The 21,498-nt window shown below is 41.5% G+C and overlaps 1 protein-coding gene across 1 annotated transcript in view; it reads right to left on the reverse strand.

Annotated features, from left to right (window-relative positions):
- Positions 1–4,140: 4,140 nt before the first annotated feature.
- The window catches only part of MLH1 (mutL homolog 1), a 77,409-nt gene continuing 60,051 nt past the window's right edge, over positions 4,141–21,498 (reverse strand). The window contains exons 15-19 of the mRNA XM_053468277.1: positions 19,585–19,648; positions 18,988–19,152; positions 16,633–16,725; positions 8,676–8,780; positions 4,141–4,689 (exon numbers count right to left, since the gene is read on the reverse strand). Of these exons, the coding sequence (XP_053324252.1) occupies positions 4,522–4,689; positions 8,676–8,780; positions 16,633–16,725; positions 18,988–19,152; positions 19,585–19,648 (595 nt within the window). The 3' untranslated portion in view covers positions 4,141–4,521. The remainder of the gene's footprint in view (positions 4,690–8,675; positions 8,781–16,632; positions 16,726–18,987; positions 19,153–19,584; positions 19,649–21,498) is intronic.

Genomic DNA, 21,498 nt, shown 5'->3' on the forward strand with positions numbered 1-21,498 from the left:
GGTTGCAGCTTGCTGTCCAGGGGTTAATAGGGAGGAGGTTTAATTGCACCTCCCCCAACACATTAATAAGGTTTTGGTAGCAGTATAAACTGCTTTGTGTGCCCACTATGTAGGAGGTGAGAGTAGGTTCTCACCCTATTGAGAGTGTGCCTTGACGTGGCGGGTGAGCTTAATTATGCTTTGGCCAATTCATATAACCAAAACCTCTCGTTTATATTATGTTTATATATTTGTTGCCAACTTTATTAGGGTAAGAAGCGCAGACAGTTTTTGTTTTTTGTATACATTGTACAGCCAATACACTGTTTTTTGCAGCATGCTTACACCTGTTTGGTAGGCCTCGTATTATACATTTGTATTATTTGAGCCTGTGACTAGCTTAGCGCACCGACATTTTTTCTTTCCCCTGTTTGCACATATTTGAGGTTGTTGGCTCCTCATCAGTCTGGTTGCAGCTTGCTGTCCAGGGGTTAATAGGGAGGAGGTTTAATTGCACCTCCCCCAACACATTAATAAGGTTTTGGTAGCAGTATAAACTGCTTTGTGTGCCCACTATGTAGGAGGTGAGAGTAGGTTCTCACCCTATTGAGAGTGTGCCTTGACGTGGCGGGTGAGCTTAATTATGCTTTGGCCAATTCATATAACCAAAACCTCTCATTTATATTATGTTTATATATTTGTTGCCAACTTTATTAGGGTAAGAAGCGCAGACAGTTTTTGTTTTTTTTATTTACCTGGAGCGGTAAATGTATACATGAAGTACAACGTGTGTGAAAAAAAAATACAAAAAAAAAAATTACTACCATAAAGTTTGACAAAGGCTGGTGTTAAAATTAGTGCACGGAAAGAGTTAAAATACCAGCATTTCAAATACCTTGGGGTGTCTAGTTTTCAAAAATATTTGGTTTGATGGGGTAAATTGTATTGGCCGGCTTCAAAGATACCTTAAATAGGATATGTGGGCAGACTTTATGATGTGTCAAAATTCCAATTTGAAAAATGCACACCTCTCAAAAAGGGCCTTTTAGTCCACGAACAACCTAACAAACCCATGCATGTGGGGTATCACTGCGCTCAGGAGATGTTGCTGAACACATATTGGGGTGTTTGGCAGTGACATATACCAGGAGCTGTAAATTTATACCAGGAGTACAACACGTGTCAAAAAAATAATTTTTTTTACTACCATGAAGTTTGACAAATGCTGATGGTAGAACTAGCGCATGGAAATGGTTAAAATACCACCATCTGAAATACCTTGTGGTGTCTAGTTTTTAAAAATATATGGTTTGATGGGGTAAGTTTCATTGGCCAGCTTCAAAGATACCTGAAATAGCACATGGGGCAGAATGACCAGCTTTGGGGGAAAAATGGTTTTGAAATAGCAAAACGCTACTGGTACTTATTGCCCCATACCGTGCAGAAAAAAGCAAAAAAAACATTGGGTATTTCTAAACTCTGGACAAATAGTAGAATCTATTTAGCATATAGAGAGAGAATTAGATGATATGATAAAAATAATGGTATCTGAAGAAAGCCCCGTTTGTCTTGAAAAAACAATATATAATATGTGTGGGAGCACAAAATGAGAAAGTGGAAAATGCTAACGAGCAATTTGTTTTTCACAAGGCCAATGCTGTTTGGTCCATTATAAGTTTTTCCAGCCTTTACAAGTAAGAAGTTTCACGCAGCTAAAAGGGATTGGGATAAATGGCAAGTGTCTGCCCCCTCCTGATGTCATTTACTTGGTAGAGTTCTACTTAAACGCCCCGGCGGACCCTTTTGTCTCTTTTCTGTGATTTGTAAGGCATGCTTTATTCCGAATGTCTGCTCCTCTAGGAAGATTGGCCCCAAATGATGGTGCAAATTGTTTGCTGTTGCTTTTGGCACGCAGGATCCAGTTGGGTATGTTTGTTTGTAATGGCATGTTTGTTCCCAATGGTGTACAATTCAATATGAACTTTGTTTTGTGTGAAACTGTTTGTTTCCAGCCTATTTCTCGTAGGACACACAGATACTGGGTCCATCCTCTGCATTGTAACTGTGGAAAAAACGCCATAAAAAACGCCAAAGCAAATAAACCCACATGGCTTTTTCATGGCGTTTTTTCTCTCCCATAGACTTCTAATGGAGAAAAACGCCAAGATTTCCTTGCAAAAAACGTCAGTGTTTTAATGGGCGTTTTTAGCAAAAAAAACCAAGTGGAAACCTAGCCTAACACCCATACATTTTTTAACCCCTTGGCTGCTAAGCCATTTCACACCCTGTTGCTAAGCTAGTTTTCGGCATTTTGGTGCATCTCACGTTTAAACGTGTTTCAAGTAGATTTCTTGGGAATAAACTATACAAACCATATATTGTTTTTTTCAGCACACCCAGCAGATTCCAAATATACCATTTTTATATGTGTATGTCTCATTAGGTTTGCAAAATACAACCAAAAATGGAAAAAAAGTGTAATTTTTCACTTCCAACTCAATAAAAACTAGTTTGTAATGTTATTTTTCTAAACTCTAATATCAAAACCTGTGTTGCTAAATATTTGTAGTAGGTAACCGGTCTAAAATAAACAGACATTGAGAACAGTAGACTGTGTTTTTCTAATATTTTATTGCTAAAAGTTAAATTTATTAGACTATCACAAAATTCATCTTTAAATTTAATGCATGGCTGCGTCAATTAAACAGCTCTAGCTGCCCGGGGTGTTAAAATATGCCAACAAAACTATATATTTTTAGAAACTACACCCCCAGCCGCAGCAAATGAGGTCTTATTTGTATCACAAATCTGACTTGCACAACAAATAAGTGAATATCACACAAATAAAAATAAAAAATAAATAAAATTAAAAGCGACAAGTTCATTTATGTCTTCCGCACTCCAGGTTTGTCCTAGAAACACATGCAGCCCCTCATTTGATGCGCCAAGGGGTGTAGTTTCTGAAAATATATACTTTATGTACCATAATTTAACTTCCCAGCTGTCTAGAGCTGTCTAAATGCAGCCATCACCCCTAAATGTTTTAAGACAATTTTTTAACAAGAAACACACGCAGCCCCTCATTTGATGCGCCGAGGGGTGTAGTTTTTGAAAATATGTACTTTTTGTGCCATAATTTAACTTCTTACGTGAGCAGTAATGCCATGTCAAGGCTTCAACCCTAATTACTGCCCATTCACACGCTTTTCATATCTCCATTCACTCGCAGAAGCACACACACCATTCTTTCCCCTAACAATCCCAAAGAGATGATCGTAAAGGGAGAAAAAAAATCACTTTTACAGCAAAAATAAGTTTTGCAGTAAAAATGCAAGGGGCTCCAGGGATGACATGGTTAACTTACGTAACTACAGGCTATACGGCTGATTTTTGCAGTTCATCTGGATTTCAAAAATTGCCTTCCTCTACCATAGGCTAAATTTAACCCCATGATCAAAGGGATCATGGGGTTAAAATTTAGTATCGGCCATTTTTAAAAAGGGAATGTGACTTTTTATAGCTGTATGATCACTGTGGTAACATTGGCTACCACAGTGATCATTTAGCTAGAATACTTAAACTTTTTTTTTTTTTTTAAAGTTAAACCAGTTTATGTTTAGATAATTTAATTTGGGGGCAATTTTGATCTTTATTTATCTGCCTTTAGAGACCCCCAAATCATTTTTTTTTACTTTTTTGTACATTTTTATTTTTTTAACATAATATTTTTTATTCTTTTTTTTTACACGCATTATACCGTTGGAAAGGTGAGGCGATTACCTTTCCAACGGTATATGTTGGGGGTCTGTAGCTGCTCAGATGCCTGAGATACAGGCATCTAAGCAGCATGCCCCCATACCGTGAAAACTGACAATTGTCAGTTTTCAATAAAGTTGCGCGGTGACGTCATCGCGTCATTACGCGCGACGTCACCGGCCGGATCGGGTGGTCCCAGTGATGCCCTTCAAAATGAGGGGCAGATCGCCGGGGTAGGTGGTGATGGGGGTCCACAGACCCCCATCAAGGTAGGAGAGTGCTAGCGACGGCATGGTGCCGTCGTTAGCACCTGACTGGGACTGCTAGCGACGGCACCATGCCGTCGTTAGCAGTCAAGGGGTTAAACAACCAAAATGGAGCCCTCACCCTACAAGTGAAACCAGATACTGCCAAGCAAGGTTTATTGCTTTATACAATCACATATTCTGTTTGTAAATATAAAGTATATATACATATATTCATTTTTACATCCATAAAAATGTTCTTTGGCACCGTTTTCAGTGATATAAATATAAAGCAGAAAAATACAAACTTTATTAACATACATTATCAACTTTGTTAAGGAGCATGCTCTTCATAAAACATTTATTCTGATGTAACTCTTGCCAATATACATTTTGTTTCATACTGTGCATTCATCCATACACATTCAAATAGGCAATAGAACCTTACATTTTTTTAATTTATTTTTTTTAACAGCCATGACGGTAATCTAGAAAACAAGGCTAGAAATGGCATTTACAATGGGGAAACTAGCCAGATGAGCTAGCATCTTTCAAACACTTTATACAGGTCTGGCAAGTTTGCGAGTTGCAAGATACTTCCATCTTCTGCAAATGGTTTTGGGGGAAGGAGGTGTGTTCGGAAGGCTTTATATAGTATGTGTTCAGTTGTCCACTTCCATGATGGAGAAGTTATTTCAGCACTCTTCTCCTAAACAGAGAAACAGGGAGTTAAGCTATTTTCTCCAACTTGGCTCTACATACAGGGAAAAAAAAACCACATTCGCCCTCCAGTTAATTTTATGTCTCACATCCACTCAGTGTTTAGTGAATACACCCTTGACAGCCGCCTCCACTACAGTGGATATAAAAAGTCTACACGCCCCTGTTAAAATGCCAGGTTCTTGTGATGTTAAAGAATGAGACAAAGATAAATCATGTCAGAACTTTTCCCATTTTTAATGTGACCTATAATGTGAACAATTCAATTGCAAACAAACTGAAATCTTTGAGGGGGAAAAAAACCTCACCCTAACCTGGTTGCATTAGCGTGCATACCTTTAACCCCTTCAGGACCGGGATTTTGATACTAAGGTGTCGCTAAAGGACCGGAGCCGTTTTTGTGTTTTTGCTATGTCTTTCTTCAACTGTAATTTCTTATCAATTAGTGCACCCACACAAATCATATATTGTTTTTTTTAGCACAAGTAGGGCTGTCCTTTGAAACCATATTAAGCTGGGTATAAACTGGAAAAAGTGGGGAAAAAAAATGAAAAAAACACTTTTTTTTTTTTTTTTTTACAGTTTTGTATACATACAAATTGTACACACATTGAACCAATGGGAAACAATTATCCAAAATATATTCATTAACTTGTCCTGATTTGGAAACCACCCAACATGGCCAGGATTTTAATCTATTTTGACCAGTATAGGGCAAATATTGCAAGGTAGGCATCACGTTTTTAAACTGTAATTTTTTTCAAATTTGGCATGGTAGTCTAATAACTGCAATAGTTGTCACAGATACTGATTATCCCCCCAAAATTATATGTTATATGATATTATATGATTATATGATAAGTCAAGGTGTACAACTAGGGTCATTTTGACACTTGTTTTTTTTTTTGCATATGTTGCAATGTTGCTTTAGATTTCATATTGTATTTTGTACGTGCAACTGCAGAAAAAAACCACAAAATTGTGTTCACCAACATCCCCCGGTTCCAACAAGGCCTCACATGCATGGTTCATGCATTTTTTGAGGAAGCTATGAGGGCAAAACTGGAACATGCAATTTTAGTTTTAAAATTTGGAATTTTCAGAAATTGGTTTACTGGGCCCATATCCCATTTGGGAGATTTTGGAAGCCCCCCACTGTAAATTACCCCATAAAAGTATATATTTATGAACAGCAGACAAGTCAAGGTATTCAACTAGGGTAATTTTGACAGTTTTCAAGCAGCCATTTCTTCACTGATGTCTGCCAAAATTTCACGGAAAATTTATTTTAAACATTATTTCAATGTTGCAATTTATTTCTTGTACAGCATATGTGCAACAGTGGAAGAAAACACCACATTTTGTTCACCAACATCCCCCGGTTCCAACAAGGCCTCACATGCATGGTTCATGCATTTTTTGAGGAAGGTATTTTTGAGGACAGGTTTAGGCCGCTGACATCAATCAGGGAGACCGATCAATAATCAGCAACTTTAAATGTCACCGACAAGTGATCAGGTAATAATTTTTTTTTTTTTTATTAATTTGTGTTTTTTCATAATTACCCTAGATGACCCCTCTCTCTCTGTAGGGCAGGGTCATCCATGGGCTGCCATAATGATCCGATCACTCCTATTGGCCAGGAGTGGTCTGATCATCATCAGCCCAGCCCAGCATTTGACCTGGAAGCACCCTGGACTTTCAGGTCAGTGCTGTTATTTTTTTTATTTATTTTTTAATTATTTTTTAATTTTATTTATTTATTTTTGTTACATTTTTTTTTACTCTTTCAATGCTGGTGCTCCATTGAAGCATAGCATTGACTGATATTTAGTCCCCACAAGCTTGTGGGGACTAATATTAACCCCTGCAATGCTGCGACGGGGGTCATACACAATCACAGCAGTGAAGGGGTTTATTGAGCAAGGGGGGGTAGGGGTTTATTGAGCAAGGGGGGGGTAGGGGTTAATTGAGCAAGGGAGGGGGTAGGGGCTAATTGAGCAAGGGAGGGGGTAGGGGCTGGTCTCTACACTCATGTGGAGACCAAAGAACCCTGTCTCCCTGTCCCTGAAGCTGCCTCTGGCTGGGACACAATCTCCCATAGACTGGAGATTGCAGGGGAGGAGTCTCTTTGATCAGTCCTACAGGACTGATCAAAGGGCTTTTGGGGGCTTGTTTTTGCTGTTGCTGGTCTGCCTGGGCTTCCAGGCACACCACCAGCAGCAGAGCCCCATACAAAATGGGAATTAACCCCTTCAATGATCGCGGCATTGAACGGGCTAACACTGCACTGACGCCCTCATGGAGCGATCAGGCAGCAGGGGGGGGTTGTGTAAGGTCCCCACACTTGTGTGGGGACCCAATCAACACACCACCCCCTTCCCTGAAGCTGCCTGTGGCAGCTGAAAACGCGATTGCAGGTTTTTCTGCAATCGCGGTTTCAGCCTACAGAATCACTCCGTGGGAGTGATCGTAGGCTTGGGGGCGGGCTTAATGTTGCAGTAGGCCTCTTGTAAGCCTCCCTGACCAGTTTCCTTCTTGTCTTTTCATCAATTTTGGAGGGACGTCCAGTTCTTGGTAATGTCTCTGTTGTGCCATATTTTCTCCACTTGATGATTACTGTCTTCACTATGTTCCATGGTATATCTAATGCTTTGGAAATTCTTTTGTACCCTTCTCCTGACTGATATCTTTCAACAATGAGATCCCTCTGATGCTTCGGAAGCAACTCAATGGATTTAGGCATGTAGACGTGGTCAAGACAACTTGTCAAAAGTTCAAACAGAGCATCAGAATGAGGAAGAAATGGGGATTTAAGTGACTTAGAACACGGCATAGCTGTTGGTCTGAGTTTTTCAGAAACTGCTAATCAAATATCCACTCTTTAAAATCAAGGTATGCAGAATACCATCTTTGAACGCATAACACATCGAACCTTGAAGCAGATGGGATACAGCAGAAGACCACATCGGGTGCCACTCCTGTCAGCTAAGAAAGGGAAACAATTCGCACAGGCTCACCAAAATTGGACAATGGAAGGCTGGAAGAACGTTGCCTGGTCTGATGAGTCTCAATTCCAGGTGCAACATTCAGATGGAAGGGTCAGACGTTGGCGTAGACAACATGAAAGCATGGATCCATCCTGCCTTGTATTAACAGTTCAGGCTGGTGGTGGTGGTGGTGTAATGGTCAGGGGGACATTTTCTTGGCACACTTTGGGTGCCTTAGTACCAATTGAGCATTGTTTAAGTATGGCAGCCTACCCTTTATGACCACATTGTACCCATCTTCTGATGGCTACTTCCAGCAGGATAATGCACCATGTCAAAGCTCACATCATCTCAAACTGGTTTCTTGAACATTACAATGATTTCACTCTAATCCAATGGCCTCCACAGTCACCAGATCTCAATCTAATAGAACACCTTTGGGATGTGGTGGAACGGGAGCTCCGCATCATGGATGTGCAGTCGACAAATCTGCAGCAACTGCGTGATGCCATCAAGTCCATATGGACCAAAATTTCTGTGGAATGTTTCCAGCATCTTGTATAAAGCATGCCATGAAGAATGAAGGCAGTTCTGAAGGTCAAAAGGGGGGTCCAACCCGGTACTAGCAAAGGTGTACCTAATAAAGTGGCCAGTGAGTGTAACTTAGAAATGAAAAGAAGGCTTATGTAATTTCAGATATTTGCAATAAAACACTGCAGCTTAGCTGCTTTTCGCACAGTTGAGCATTTTAAATCGCATCAATACTAGGTCACAAGGTGCTGTCACAAGCCACGACAGGGTTCACAAAAATAAAATCAAACTGGAGACAATTCAGGCTCGAGTTACTGCTTACTGGAGACATGGAATTGCTACAGTGGAGGTAAAGTGCCACTGTGACAAGTTTTTGTTTTTATGTATTAAGGTATTTGTAAATAAAAAGAAACATATAAGACTATCAAGGCATGGTAAAACCATTAAGAATTACCTCACAAGCAGATTCCTCCAATATGAACTGCTTCCTGAGAGAGTAAAACAGTGAACATTCTTTGCTGAAGCTTTCAAAGCATTCCTTTTCATCATCCCAGTTCACCTAGAGAGAAGACAAAAATGGCAGATTTAGGGATGTCAGATATCTGAAACACACCCCTGTGCCTAAGGCCAGGATATACTGAAAAAAATGCTTTAAATTGTACTGGCAAATTATGCTTCTGCTATGCCTTGTCTATAGCTGCTAAGATTGTATCTTCCTTACTGGTTGTCATTATTTATTGTTTCATATAATGCCAGCATATTCTTCAACGTTGTGCAATGGGTAAACAGGACATAGCAGGTAGTATATAACAATTTACCTTACAGAAACAGGTGAGAAGGGCCCTGCTCAAACAAACTTACAATGTAGAGGGAGTTAGGCTATATTACAAGAGGGAATATGGAAGCTAAGGGAATGTGAGAGGACATTAACGTGTAATGTTTCAAGCGTTCTTAAAGAAGTGGGTCTTCAAAATATTTTTTTTAAATCCCTGAAGGACCGAAGGCAAGGGGAAAGTGACTGGCTAGGGAAGGGCATTCCAAATGATAGGGGCAGCCCTTGAGAAATCCTGCAAGCATGCATTAGAGCTAGAAATCAGACGAGAAGACAGAAGATCATTGGATGAGTGATGAGGTGTAAGTAGGGGAAGCATTATGATTGGCTTTCAAAGTAAGAGTCAGGATTTTGAAATTAACCCTAAAGTGTACAAGCAGCCAGGGAAGAGAAAGACAGAGGGAAGAGGCGGGAGAGGAAAATAAGTCTTGCCGCATTGTTCATGGTGGATTGTAGAAGGGCAAGCAGGTTAAGAGAGAGACCAGTTAAGCCAGGGTTACAATAGTCAATGCAGGAGATACAATGACACAAGGTAATGTTAATGTTAACACAATGGCATTAGAGAAATCCCCTTCTTATTTTAGTATAACATGAAAAGCTATATATGTATTTAAATATATTCGGGGCCAATACAAACCATTGTGTGGAAATATGTTCATAAACTGGACTATGCATAGGACACGTGGTCATGCGTTTAGACTGGAAGAAAGGAGATTTAGTCTAAAGCAGAGGAAAGGGTTTTTTTTTACAGTAAGGACAATAAGGATGTGGAATTCTCTGCCTGCAGAGGTAGTTTTATCGGAGTCTGTAGAAATGTTTAAACTGCAACTGGATGGATACTTGGAAAAACATAATATTCAGGGATATAATCTTTAATTATGGGGAAACAGCTTATTGATCCAAGGAGAAATCTGACTGCCATTTTGGGGTCAAGAAGGAATTTTTTCCCTGGTTAGTGCAAAATTGGAAAGAGCGAAACTGGGGTTTTTTGCCTTCTTTTGGATCAACAGCAACAAATTAACAGATATAGGAAAGGCTGAACTTGATGGACGCATGTCTTTTTTCAGCCTATATAACTATGTAACTATGTATATTTTGACAATGATTTTCATTATTGATTAGTTGTTGCAGCCCTAATGCAGACATCCAGGTAGAGACAGATGCAAGGCAGTTAGTTACACAATCTAAGAGAGAGAGAGAGTGATCAGGAAATTATAGGTAGATCTGGGTGTTACCAGCATACAGGTGGTATTGAATGCCAAAGGATGAGATTAGTTTGCCAAGTAAGGTAGGGTGAAGGGAGAACAGAAGGGGTCCTAGAACTGAGCCTTGGGGTACCCTGACCTAGTGCTGGAGGGGAGGTGTTACTGGAGACAGAGACACTGAAGGTAGGATCAGAAATGTAGGACGTGAAGCAGGAGAGAGTAGTGTCACTTAAACCAAGATCATGAAGAGTTTGAAGGAGAAGAGGGTGGTCCACAGTGTCGAAAGCAGCAGAAAGGTCCAGTAGGATTAGCGTAGAGTAGTGAGTGGTGAGGAAAACACATTGAAGAGGGTCAAGTAAAGAACTGGAATCAAGAATTTTAGTTAAATTGAGTATAAATAATTATTTCAATAAGCTTGGAGGTGAGAGGAGGCAGAGAGATGGGATGTCATACACAGTTCACTTAAAAGACCAAAATAGAGGACTGCATTGGGAGGCGGGTCCTGCGGGGTTGCGGGCGGTCAGGCACTGTACCTGCGGGTCCTGGTGTTCCTGCGCAGTCCCGCAAGGCTGCCTTCTCGATGCTCCCTTATAGTGTCTCCTATCTTGCGCTGCTCAGGAACAAAACGGAGTCACGTGATGTGACATCACTTCCTGTGACTCCGCCTTGTTCCTGGGCAGAGGCAAGAAGAGACGCTGTGAGATAACAACTCGAGGGCAGCCTTGCGGGACTGTGTGGGAAATCAGGTAAGGAGGCGGGCGGTATTGGCCACAAATGTGGCGGGAGCGGAACACCCACATTGCGGGAGCGGGATTAAAAAAGCAGTCCCGCGCAGGGCTCTAGACCAAAACATACAGTCCTGAGTTATATAACACGTCATGTAGTATTCAATATAACACACAGAACAGATCCGGACTCACAAGATGATTTCCAGAATCAGCATTATAGCAGGAGGATTTACCAAAAGTCATTGCAGATCAATACTATCTTATTTTGTAGGGTGACACCCCAGTGCAAAATTTAGGTTTAAAGTAGGGATGCACCGAAATATATCGGCCGAAAAGGGCATTATCGGCAAAATGCCGGAATAAAAAAAACTACTGGGACTGCGACAACTGCTACACGACACAGAAGGTGAAAGAGAAGCAGAGTATTATATCAAGGTGTAAGAGGTTAATTGTTTTTCTGGTGGAACTACAGGGAAGAGATAGGGGAAAAGGAGAAATAGGGGTAAATAAGATACAAAATGTATAAGTAACAATCCCCCCCCGCCCATTAATAAGGATCGGTTTAAATGTTAAGGGTTTTTGAGTTGCCTCTCTGCTCTGGCACTTGTTTAAGACCAAATCTGATATTCGTGTCACTGAGGGAGCACACAATTGCAAAGGACAAGGGATGGTAGATACCGTTGCTTGTGTGTTTTGATGTCTGTAGAAATGTTTATGTATATGCCCAGAAAATTGCCAATATGTGCAGTGTGTTGCAGGTAAGGGCTAGAGAAGTAATGAGCCTTTAGATAATGGTTAGATTATTTCCATTAAATACCCAAGGATTGAACTCTTCACATAAGAGATCCTTCTTGGTGAGACTGAACAAAGATACATATGACCTATGTCTTCTACAGGAGACCATTGGATGTATTTTACAGGATATAAAATTATATCTAATGCCTCACTACGGGATAACATGATGTGTGGAAAACATTTAACCCTGATTCGAAGGATTATACACATCTTTCACGAGTGTATAAATCATACTCCTGTATCAATTTGATCATAGGTGATGAAAAACTAAAAATAATTGAAATAACGAACATACCTTGGTCTGATCACGAAGCAACGATTGTGACCTTAAAAATAGATCATGAACAGTCACTCCGTCATGGAGACCGAAAGATAGTCTACTGAGGACAGAGGCTAATATATCAGGGAACAAACTGACCTATACTTTAAATAAAATCTAGATGAGTCCCTCCCTATGACCCCAATTTGATGTGCTTATAAATGTGTAATAAGGGCACATCTGATAAACATGTTAACAATAAAAATAAAGGAGAGCCCTCAACTATATATGCCAAACAAATTGAGGAATTAAAAAAAGAAACAAGAGGTTATTAGAGGAGGCTGATAAAAATCTAGAAAAAAAAACAAAACAAACCTACTATACTATAGAGGTAATAGGGAAGGTAAGTTTCTTACATCTAAACATGAAAAAGAACAGGTGCCCAAAGTATACACACAATAAATTATAAAGGCAAAACTATCTATTCCCCTAAGGGAATTAGACAAACTTTTAAAACAATACATAATTTATATTCTAAGAAAGCCAATCACCAGAATCTAACCTGATTTTAACCAGAATAAGAACATCGGATCGGTTAAAGGTACTGAATGCTCCTTTCACTTCATCAGAAATGCCATAAAGTTACAATTAACAAAGCCCATGGCCCCGATAGTTTTACAGGATACTTTTATAACAGGAAGTAAAAATGTATTCCTCTACCCTGGCCGAGAGACTAAAAAACATTAATACCGCAAATAACATACACAGATTACTGAACATCATAGATTTAATAAATAGAAGCAGAACACCAGTCTCTATCATTACCTTAGATGCGGAAAAAGCTTTTGAGTGAATTAATGAAATTTGGTCTATAAGGATTGATCTCAAAGGCAATAATGACCTTATACACAGGTCCCTCAGCTAGGATAGCAGGATCAGGAATAGTTTCTCCATGATTCAATATTTTGAACGGTACAAGACAGGGATGTCTGCTCTCTCCTCCATTATTCATACTGGCTTTAGAACCCTTAGCTCAGCGTACAAGAGTTAATGCAGATATCAAAGGTGCCCCTATTAAAAATTACGAGTTAAAAATCAACCTATATGCAGACGATGTAGTAATTACGCTAATTAATCCGAGAGTCAATTAAAACTCTATTAAAGGAAATAGAAGTATATGGTTTTCATACTAAATACAAATTGTATCTCTCAAAATCAACGACCCTAAAAGAAGAATAAGAGATTGAAAAGGTTGGTTGATGTATATTTGGAAAGGGAAGAAAGCCACGGTAAGGTCTTATCTAGGAACAGCGATAAAGGGAGATTAGCGGTCCCGGATTTTTTTGTTTGGAAAATCTTTTTGCGTTTTCCGTGTTTCGTTTACAACAAAATCAAAAGCAACAAAAACGTGACCCCACAAGTACGTCCCTCAGAGAATACCAAAGGACAACATTGCAACAAATCAGGTAGAAACCAGGAAATACAATGGGTGAAGTCACAAAAGTATCCCTAACCTCCCATCGCCTGGTCAGCCCAGCAAGACAAATAACCGGAGTGAAAAACAACAAAAAACCCCTGACAGCAAACCGGCAAAGGTTAGGTATTACGAACAAGGATCACTACCCAGTAGCAGTTGTGCACCATACCAGGAAGTGTCACAGAAAGTCGCTTTCATTTGGCATTTAACAGAGTTCTCCAGAGTACCAATAAAACCATCCCATTTTTAAAAAAATCTATGGGTGTCTCTTTCTTTGTGTATCGTCGCATTTAACCAATCCATTCTGAGCAGGTGGAACAATTTATTATGAAATAAAGACAATGAAGGAGGTTCAGCATGTATCCACTGCTGCAAAATGGTTTTCCTGGCCACAGCCAGAACTATACAAATCAAGGCCTTAGCACGCACTCCTCGATCATTGTGATGGCCAAAAAGGGCAGCCTGAACGCGTTTCCAAAACTCACGTATAGGTGGGCAAACCCAGAAGTTATGAAATAAGTCGGCGGCAATCATACCACATTTGGGACACAAATCAGTGGAAGTAATACCTATCAAAAATTGTCTGTGAGGGGACAAGTAGCGGTCCCAGATTTTAAAAAAATATCACGATACTGCCATGATTAGACATATTACTAGATGGGTTAGCCAGGACGCAGATGTAGAGGCATGGAAACTAATAGAAAGATATATGCTTAACCAAGACCTTGACATAGTCATATGGTGGTCAATAGCTAATGGGAGCTCTAATGGATCACTTAGGATTATTTTGGAACAGATTCAGGAAGAAGCAGGGCTTTAAGGAAGGTTTATATCCTGATGCTCTTATTAAGTTATTAAAATTACTGTATAGAAGATTTGCTTATTGAGAGCTGGATTGATATATATTAAAAGATTTAATGTTAGATGGTAAACTTAAGGGTTTTCACCTTTTTTGAGAACAAAAAGCTTCCTGTCTGGAAGCACACTCAGACTAGGAGACCTACAGGAAGGATAGGGTTAAACTTGCAGGAATCTTGAAATGCAACCTCTTTAAAGAAGACGATGTAGAGTGGAGGCAGCATATAAGAGGAGTTTATGGCAAGGTGGGAGAAAGACCTGGAACTCTCTATAGATGAGTAGATCGTTTGGAGATTATCCCAAAGTTATATAAATAAAAATATATACCGTATTGGCTCGAATATAGGCCGCACTTTTCCCCCCACTTTAAGTCTTTAAAGTGGGGGTACGGCCTATATTCGGGGTCTAGCGCCCGACGCCCGGGACATGCAGTCCCGGGTGCCGGGCAGGCAGCAGGTTAAGGATACAGATCCCCCGCAGCGGTGCAGGGGACCTGTATCCTACTCTCTGATACGCTCAGACAGCCTCCCCTGCCAGCACTTTCCACGGGGGGGTGCCGGCACGGGAGGTTGTCTAAGCGCATTTTACGGACGGTCACCGGCTGCGGCGATGCGGGTAAACAGCCTCCGGCAGCGGAGGTTGTTTAGCCGCATCGCCGCAGCCGGTGACAGTCCGCATGATGCGTTTTACCTCTTCCCCCCGACTTACCAGAGCAGACTCCCGGGTGTCTTGCGGGGCCGGCGGGGGACATCTACGCAATACGCTTATACAACTATCGGTGCCGGCACATCCGCTGAGTGCCGGCACCGGAATTTGTATACGGGTATTGCGTATATATATAAAAAAATTGGCTTATTGCCTTAATTTAAGAGACCTACAATATGCTTACATATCCTAAATAAGAGTATAGCTTTAGCATTAGATTTAAGTAATGGTTTGCTTCTCTTTACTATGCAAATATAATACTGATGTGGGCTGTGTCTTTTTTATATAAATGTATGTATCTTATAAAAAGACACACAGCCCAGATTAGTATTACCGTATTGGCTCGGATATAGGCCGCACCTGAATATAGGCCGCACCCTAAAAGTTTGGTGCTTTTTTAAGGAAAAAGTTTTGCAATAGATATGCTGCCACTCTGCCCCCCCCCTCGAGATATGCTGCCACTCTGCCCCCCCCCGACTTACCAGAGCAGACTCCCGGGTGTCTTGCGGGGCCGGAGGGGCACATCTACGCGATACGCGTATACAACTCCCGGTGCCAGCACACAGTGGAAGTGCCGGCACCGGAAGCTGTATACGCGTATTGCGTAGATGTCCCCGCAGGACACCCGGGAGTCTGCTCTGGTAAGTCTGGGGGCAGAGGTAAAATGCATCGTGCGGACGTTCACTGGCTGCGGCGATGCGCGTAAACGACCTCCGCTGCCAGCACGTCTGCACAATGTGCTTTAACAAGATTGTTAAAGCACATCGTGCAGACGTGCCGGCAGCGGAGGTTATTTACGCGCACATCTCTGCAGCCGGTGAACGTCTGCGCGATGCGCTTAGGCAACCTCCCGTGCCGGCACTCCCCCCCGTGGAAAGTACCGGCAGGGGAGGCTGTCTGAGCGTACCGGAGAGTAGGATACAGGTCCCCTGCACCGCTGCGGGGGATCTGTATCCTAACCCTGCTGCCTGCCCGGCGCCCGGAACTGCATGTCCCAGGCGTCGGGCGCTAGACCCCGAATATAGGCCACACCCCCACTTTAAAGACTTAAAGTGGGGGGAAAAAGTGCGGCCTATATTCGAGCCAATACGGTATATGTTAGTAAATGTATCTTGTCTTTTTTTTTTTTTTTTATTTGTATGTTTTGCATAATATAATGTACATTATATGCTTTTCTTGGTACTACATTTTATAGTGAGAATGCTATAGTTTTATAATTGTTTAAAGAAAATTGTGTAATACACATATATATATATACACATATATATACATATATATATATACACATATATATATATATACATATATATACACATATATATATATATATACACATATATATATATATACACATATATATATATATACACATATATATACACACATATATACACATATATATATACATATATATACACACATATATATACACACATATACACACATATATACACACACACATATATACATATATATATATATATATATATATATATATATATATATACACACAACATAGGACAGCTTACAAAGCATGTTTTGTTTATCTTACCTCAGTGGCTAAGCGCAAAATAAACATAGGCAGTCCTTCCAAAGGCGGAATATAGTTGTCTATCAATAGTGGGAGTCCAGTAAGGTTTCCTTTCTATAATATATATAAAAGATCAATACACAATTTATCTTAATAAGAAAGCAGCACCACATTTCTTTGTGTATGTAACATTTGTGTTAAGAGGTGGCAAAAGTACAGTTATGAACCAATACTATGAAATCTGGTAGGGGAGTTTTGTAAGTCTCCAAATAAATGTGTTCAACAACATCTCCTGAGTACAGTGATCCACCCATGCATGAGAGGTGTGCATTTTTCAAATTGAAATTTTGACATGTGATCACCCTGCCCCATGTCTTTTTGGGACATCTTTAAAGCTGGCCAATTCAATTTACCCCATCACATATGTTTGAAAACTAGACACTCCAGGGTATTTGAAATGCTGGTATTTTAACCCTATTTAGTATTTTTTGTGTGTTTTCCCACACACATTCTAATATAGGAATAAATTTACAGCTCCTAGTATATGTCACTGTCAAAAAACACCCCAATATGTGTTCAGCAACATCCCCTGAGTACAGGGATACCATGCATGGGTTTGTTGGGTTGTTTTTGGAGGGGTGGGTGCATTTCTTGGTAATTTCAACATCTGGTCAGTCTTTGCCATGTCTTATTTTTGGAACATCATTGAACCCCTTCAAAAAATTTTTAGATCTAGAAACCCCACAGGCATTTAAAATGCTAGTATTTTAACTCATTCAATACAAGTTTTTTTGTTAAGATAATAGGGCTAATTTTAGGACTTGCTCATTAAGACAAACATACATTTACACACACACACACTGGCCACTTTATTAGGTACACCTTGCTAGTACAAGGTTTGACCTCCTTTTGCCTTCAGGACTGCCTTCATTCTTCGTGGCATACTTTCTAAAAGGTGTTGGAAACATTCCTCAAAGATTATGGTCTATATGGACATGATGGCATCACGCAGTTGCTGCAGATTTGTCGGCTGCCCATCCATATTGCAAATCTCCCGATCCACAACATTCCAACGTGGCTCTATTGGATTGAGATCGGGTGACTGTGGAGGCCATTGGAGTAGAGTGAACTCATGAAACCAGTTTGAGTTGATGTGAGCTTTGTGACATGGTGCATTATCCTGCTGAAGTAGCCATCAGAAGATGGGTACACTGTGGTCATAAAGGGATGGACATTGTCAGCCACAATACTCTGTCGCGTTTAAATGATACTCAATCGATACTTAGGGGCCCAAAGTGTGCTAAGAAAACTTCCCCCACACCATTACACCACCACCAGACTGATGATACGGCAGGATAGATCCATGCTTTCATGTTGTTTACGCCAAAGTCTGACCCTGCCATCTGAATGCTGCAGCTGGAATCAAGACTTATCAGACCAGGCAATGTTCTTCCAGTCTTCCATTGTCCAATTTTGGTGAGTCTGTGCGAATTTTAGCCTCTGTTTCATATTCTTAGCTGACAGGAGTGGCACCCTTTGTGGTCTTCTGCTGCTGTACCCAATCTGCTTCACGGTTGGACTTGTTGTGCGTTCAGAGATAGTATTCTGCATACCTTAGTTGTAGCAAGTGTTATTTGAGTTACTATTGCCTTTCTGTCATCTCAAACCAGTCTGCCCATTCTCCTCTGACATCAACAAGGTAATTCCATCCACACAACTGCCTCTCACTGGATATTTTCTCTTTGTCAGACCATTCTCTGTAAACCCTAGAGATGGTTATGCGTGAAAATCCCAGCAGATCAGCAGTTTCTGAAATACTCAGACCAGCCCGTCTGGCACCAACAAATCTGCCACGTTCAAAGTCACATAAATCCCCTTTCCCCATTCTGATGCTCGGTTTGAACTTCAGCAAGTTGTCTTGACCACGTCTACATGACTAAATGTATTGAGTTGCTGCCATGTGATTGGCTGATTAGCTATGTGTGTTAACAAGCAATTGAACAGGTGTACCTAAAAGTGGCCAGTGAGTGTATGTGTATGTATATATATATAACTTTAAAAAAAAATTGGAACTGGATGATTCTTTTGATGGAGACATCAGCGAGGATTGTGAGAAATTACATTGTAATTAATAAGCTGGGCTCCATTGACTTGCATGAATGAATTTAGTACTTGTAATCATCCTACAGGGGGAACTCAAGGGTTCTCCGGAGGGTCTGGAGAGAGACCCTCCGGAGCGACTACAGTGCGAGCCATTACAGCAACACCTTTAAAGTTATGACATGCCAGGCATGTCAATATCGTCAAGGGGTTAAAGAACGACAACAAAGCCTGCCTCAGGAGCACCAGAACATTTTCAAAAAAACTCTGGCTCACCTCATCAAGTTCAAGTGAAAAATAATCTTTTAACATCTCACACTTCTTCTGCAAGAATTGAACAATGTACTCAGCAAGTCCTTCCTTTGGTCCATCTTCTTCTGTCCATCCACTTTCGGAGCTGTCCAAAGCTAGCATTGCCAAGTCATAAAGGGGTGCAGATTCCTGGTTTAAAATTCATGAAAAACATGTACATGATCATAAACGATTGAACCCACATTGAATCAAAAATAACTCACAAAATGGACTAGACCACAAATGGGAATTACAAATCCTAAATTTCAATTGGGCTTCTTTTAGATAATGCATTATTTATGCTAAAAAAAAAAAAAAAGCTTGCTGTCAAAAATCTTTTCTGCTAACGAAATATAAAAAAACCCAGAGGGATATACTTTAATTGCATATAATCTGTAGCACAAGACGAGAAGTATATTTTCAGATGGAATATTGGAAGCAGTAGGGTGCCTCCTTCCTACAATTCCCACCATATACACATACTGTACTATATCATATTATATTCAAGCGTTCACACCAATAAAAAAAAAACGATCTAACATTTCTAACAAATTTGGGGTAGAAAAATGTATGGATACTTACAGACAGTTTCAGAATGCCAAAGTTGCCAAAGTCATAAATAAGTATTTGATAAAAGAGCTCCTGGCTGGAAAGAATGGAAAAACACTTTAGTTTTTAAAGCTTAACAAAAACCTTTAGTGTTTTATTGTAATTTTGCAAATTTTATAGTATATCTCAGGAAAGGTTATGGCCATTTTTTTTTATGACTTACAGATAAAATATTTTAATTACTAATATGCACGTACACATGGATTATAAACCTTAAAATGCACAACCATGTGGTGCATAATATATATATCGTATTGGCTCGGATATAGGCCGCCCCCATATATAGGCCGCACCCTAAAGTTGGGTGCTTTTTTAAAGAAAAGTGCTGCCACTCTGCCCCCCCCGAGATATGCTGCCACTCCCCCCCCCCCGAGATATGCTGCCACCGCCCCCCCCACTGAGATAGGCTGCCACTGTCCTCGTGTATCCAACTTCCGGTGCCGGCACATCCGCTGAGTCCGAATTCGGGGGGGGGGTTTCAGAGTGGCAGCATATCTCGGGCGGGAGGAGGAGGACAGGGGCAGCATATCTCAGTGGGGAGGACGGTGGCAGCATATCTCGGGGGGGGGGACGACAGAGTGGCAGCATATCTCGGGGGGGAGTGGCAGCATATCTCAGGGGGGGCAGAGTGGCAGCTTTTCTCTTTAAAAAAGCACCCAAATTTTAGGGTGCGGCCTTGCGGGGCCGGCGGGGGACATCTACGCAATACACGTATACAACTTCCGGTGCCGGCACTCAGCGGATGTGCCGGCACCGGAAGTTGTAGACACGTATTGCGTAGATGTCCCCCGCCGGCCCCGCAAGACACCCGGGAGTCTGCTCTGGTAAGTCTTGGGGGCAGAGGTAAAACGCATCGTGCGGACGTTAACCGGGTGTGGCGATGCGCGTAAACAACCTCCGCTGCCGGCACGTCTGCACGATGTGCTTTAACAATCTCCCTTGCCGGGACTCCCCCCGTGGGAATTCCCGGCAAAGGAGATTGTTAAAGCACATCATGCAGACGTGCCGGCAGCGGAGGCTGTGTACGCGCATTGCCAGTTAACGTCTGCACGATGCGCTTAGACAACCTCCCGTGCCGGCACTCCCCCCGTTGGAAGTGCTGGTAGGGGAGGCTGTCTGAGAGCATCAGAGAGTAGGATACAGGTCCCCTGCACCGCTGCGGGGGATCTGTATCCTAACCCTGGTGCCTGCCCGGCGCCCGGAACTGCATGTCCCGGGCGTCGGGCGCTAGACCCCAAATATAGGCCGCACCCCCACTTTAAAGACTTAAAGTGGGGGAAAAAAGTGCGGCCTATATTCGAGCCAATACGGTATATTATATATATATATATATATATATATATTGTGACAACCCCTGTAGCACGAGGGCCATAAACGTCACAGTTAGGGGGTCTTAAGCACAGTCCTCTAGGGCAATCAGAGTCAGGAACACCTGACTATGCTGGTCTAGACTGACCAGCCTAATCACCCACTAACTTGACCTCCCAGCCAGACCCAGCTACGCCAGGCTCTGGAAAACCTCCCCCAGACAGCACACACAGGTCCAGGCAGGTTTTGCCTCACTTGGCTCAGGGATGGTCTTCTTGTTCAGGGCCTCTCCTTGCCCTGGGAGCTCAGGGAACTTCCTCTTCCTCCCAACAGTCTCTCTGAGTATCAGGCTCCCGGGGGTTTTTAATGCCCCGCACCTGTGCCTGATGCCGGCCTCATAGAAATCCCGTACTGGATCCTGCAGACTTCTAGCCTCCTGGAAAAGCCGGCATGGATTTTTCACAGAATGGTGGAATGGAGCATTGGCCCACCCTGCTCTCCAATTGCTCCACCCCAGGGACCCATATTTACATTCTGGATAGCACCTGTACCCAAATGCCAAAATAAGCATCTCCCTGG

This window comes from Spea bombifrons, chromosome 5, assembly GCF_027358695.1.
Source record: "Spea bombifrons isolate aSpeBom1 chromosome 5, aSpeBom1.2.pri, whole genome shotgun sequence".
Taxonomy (NCBI): domain Eukaryota; kingdom Metazoa; phylum Chordata; class Amphibia; order Anura; family Pelobatidae; genus Spea; species Spea bombifrons.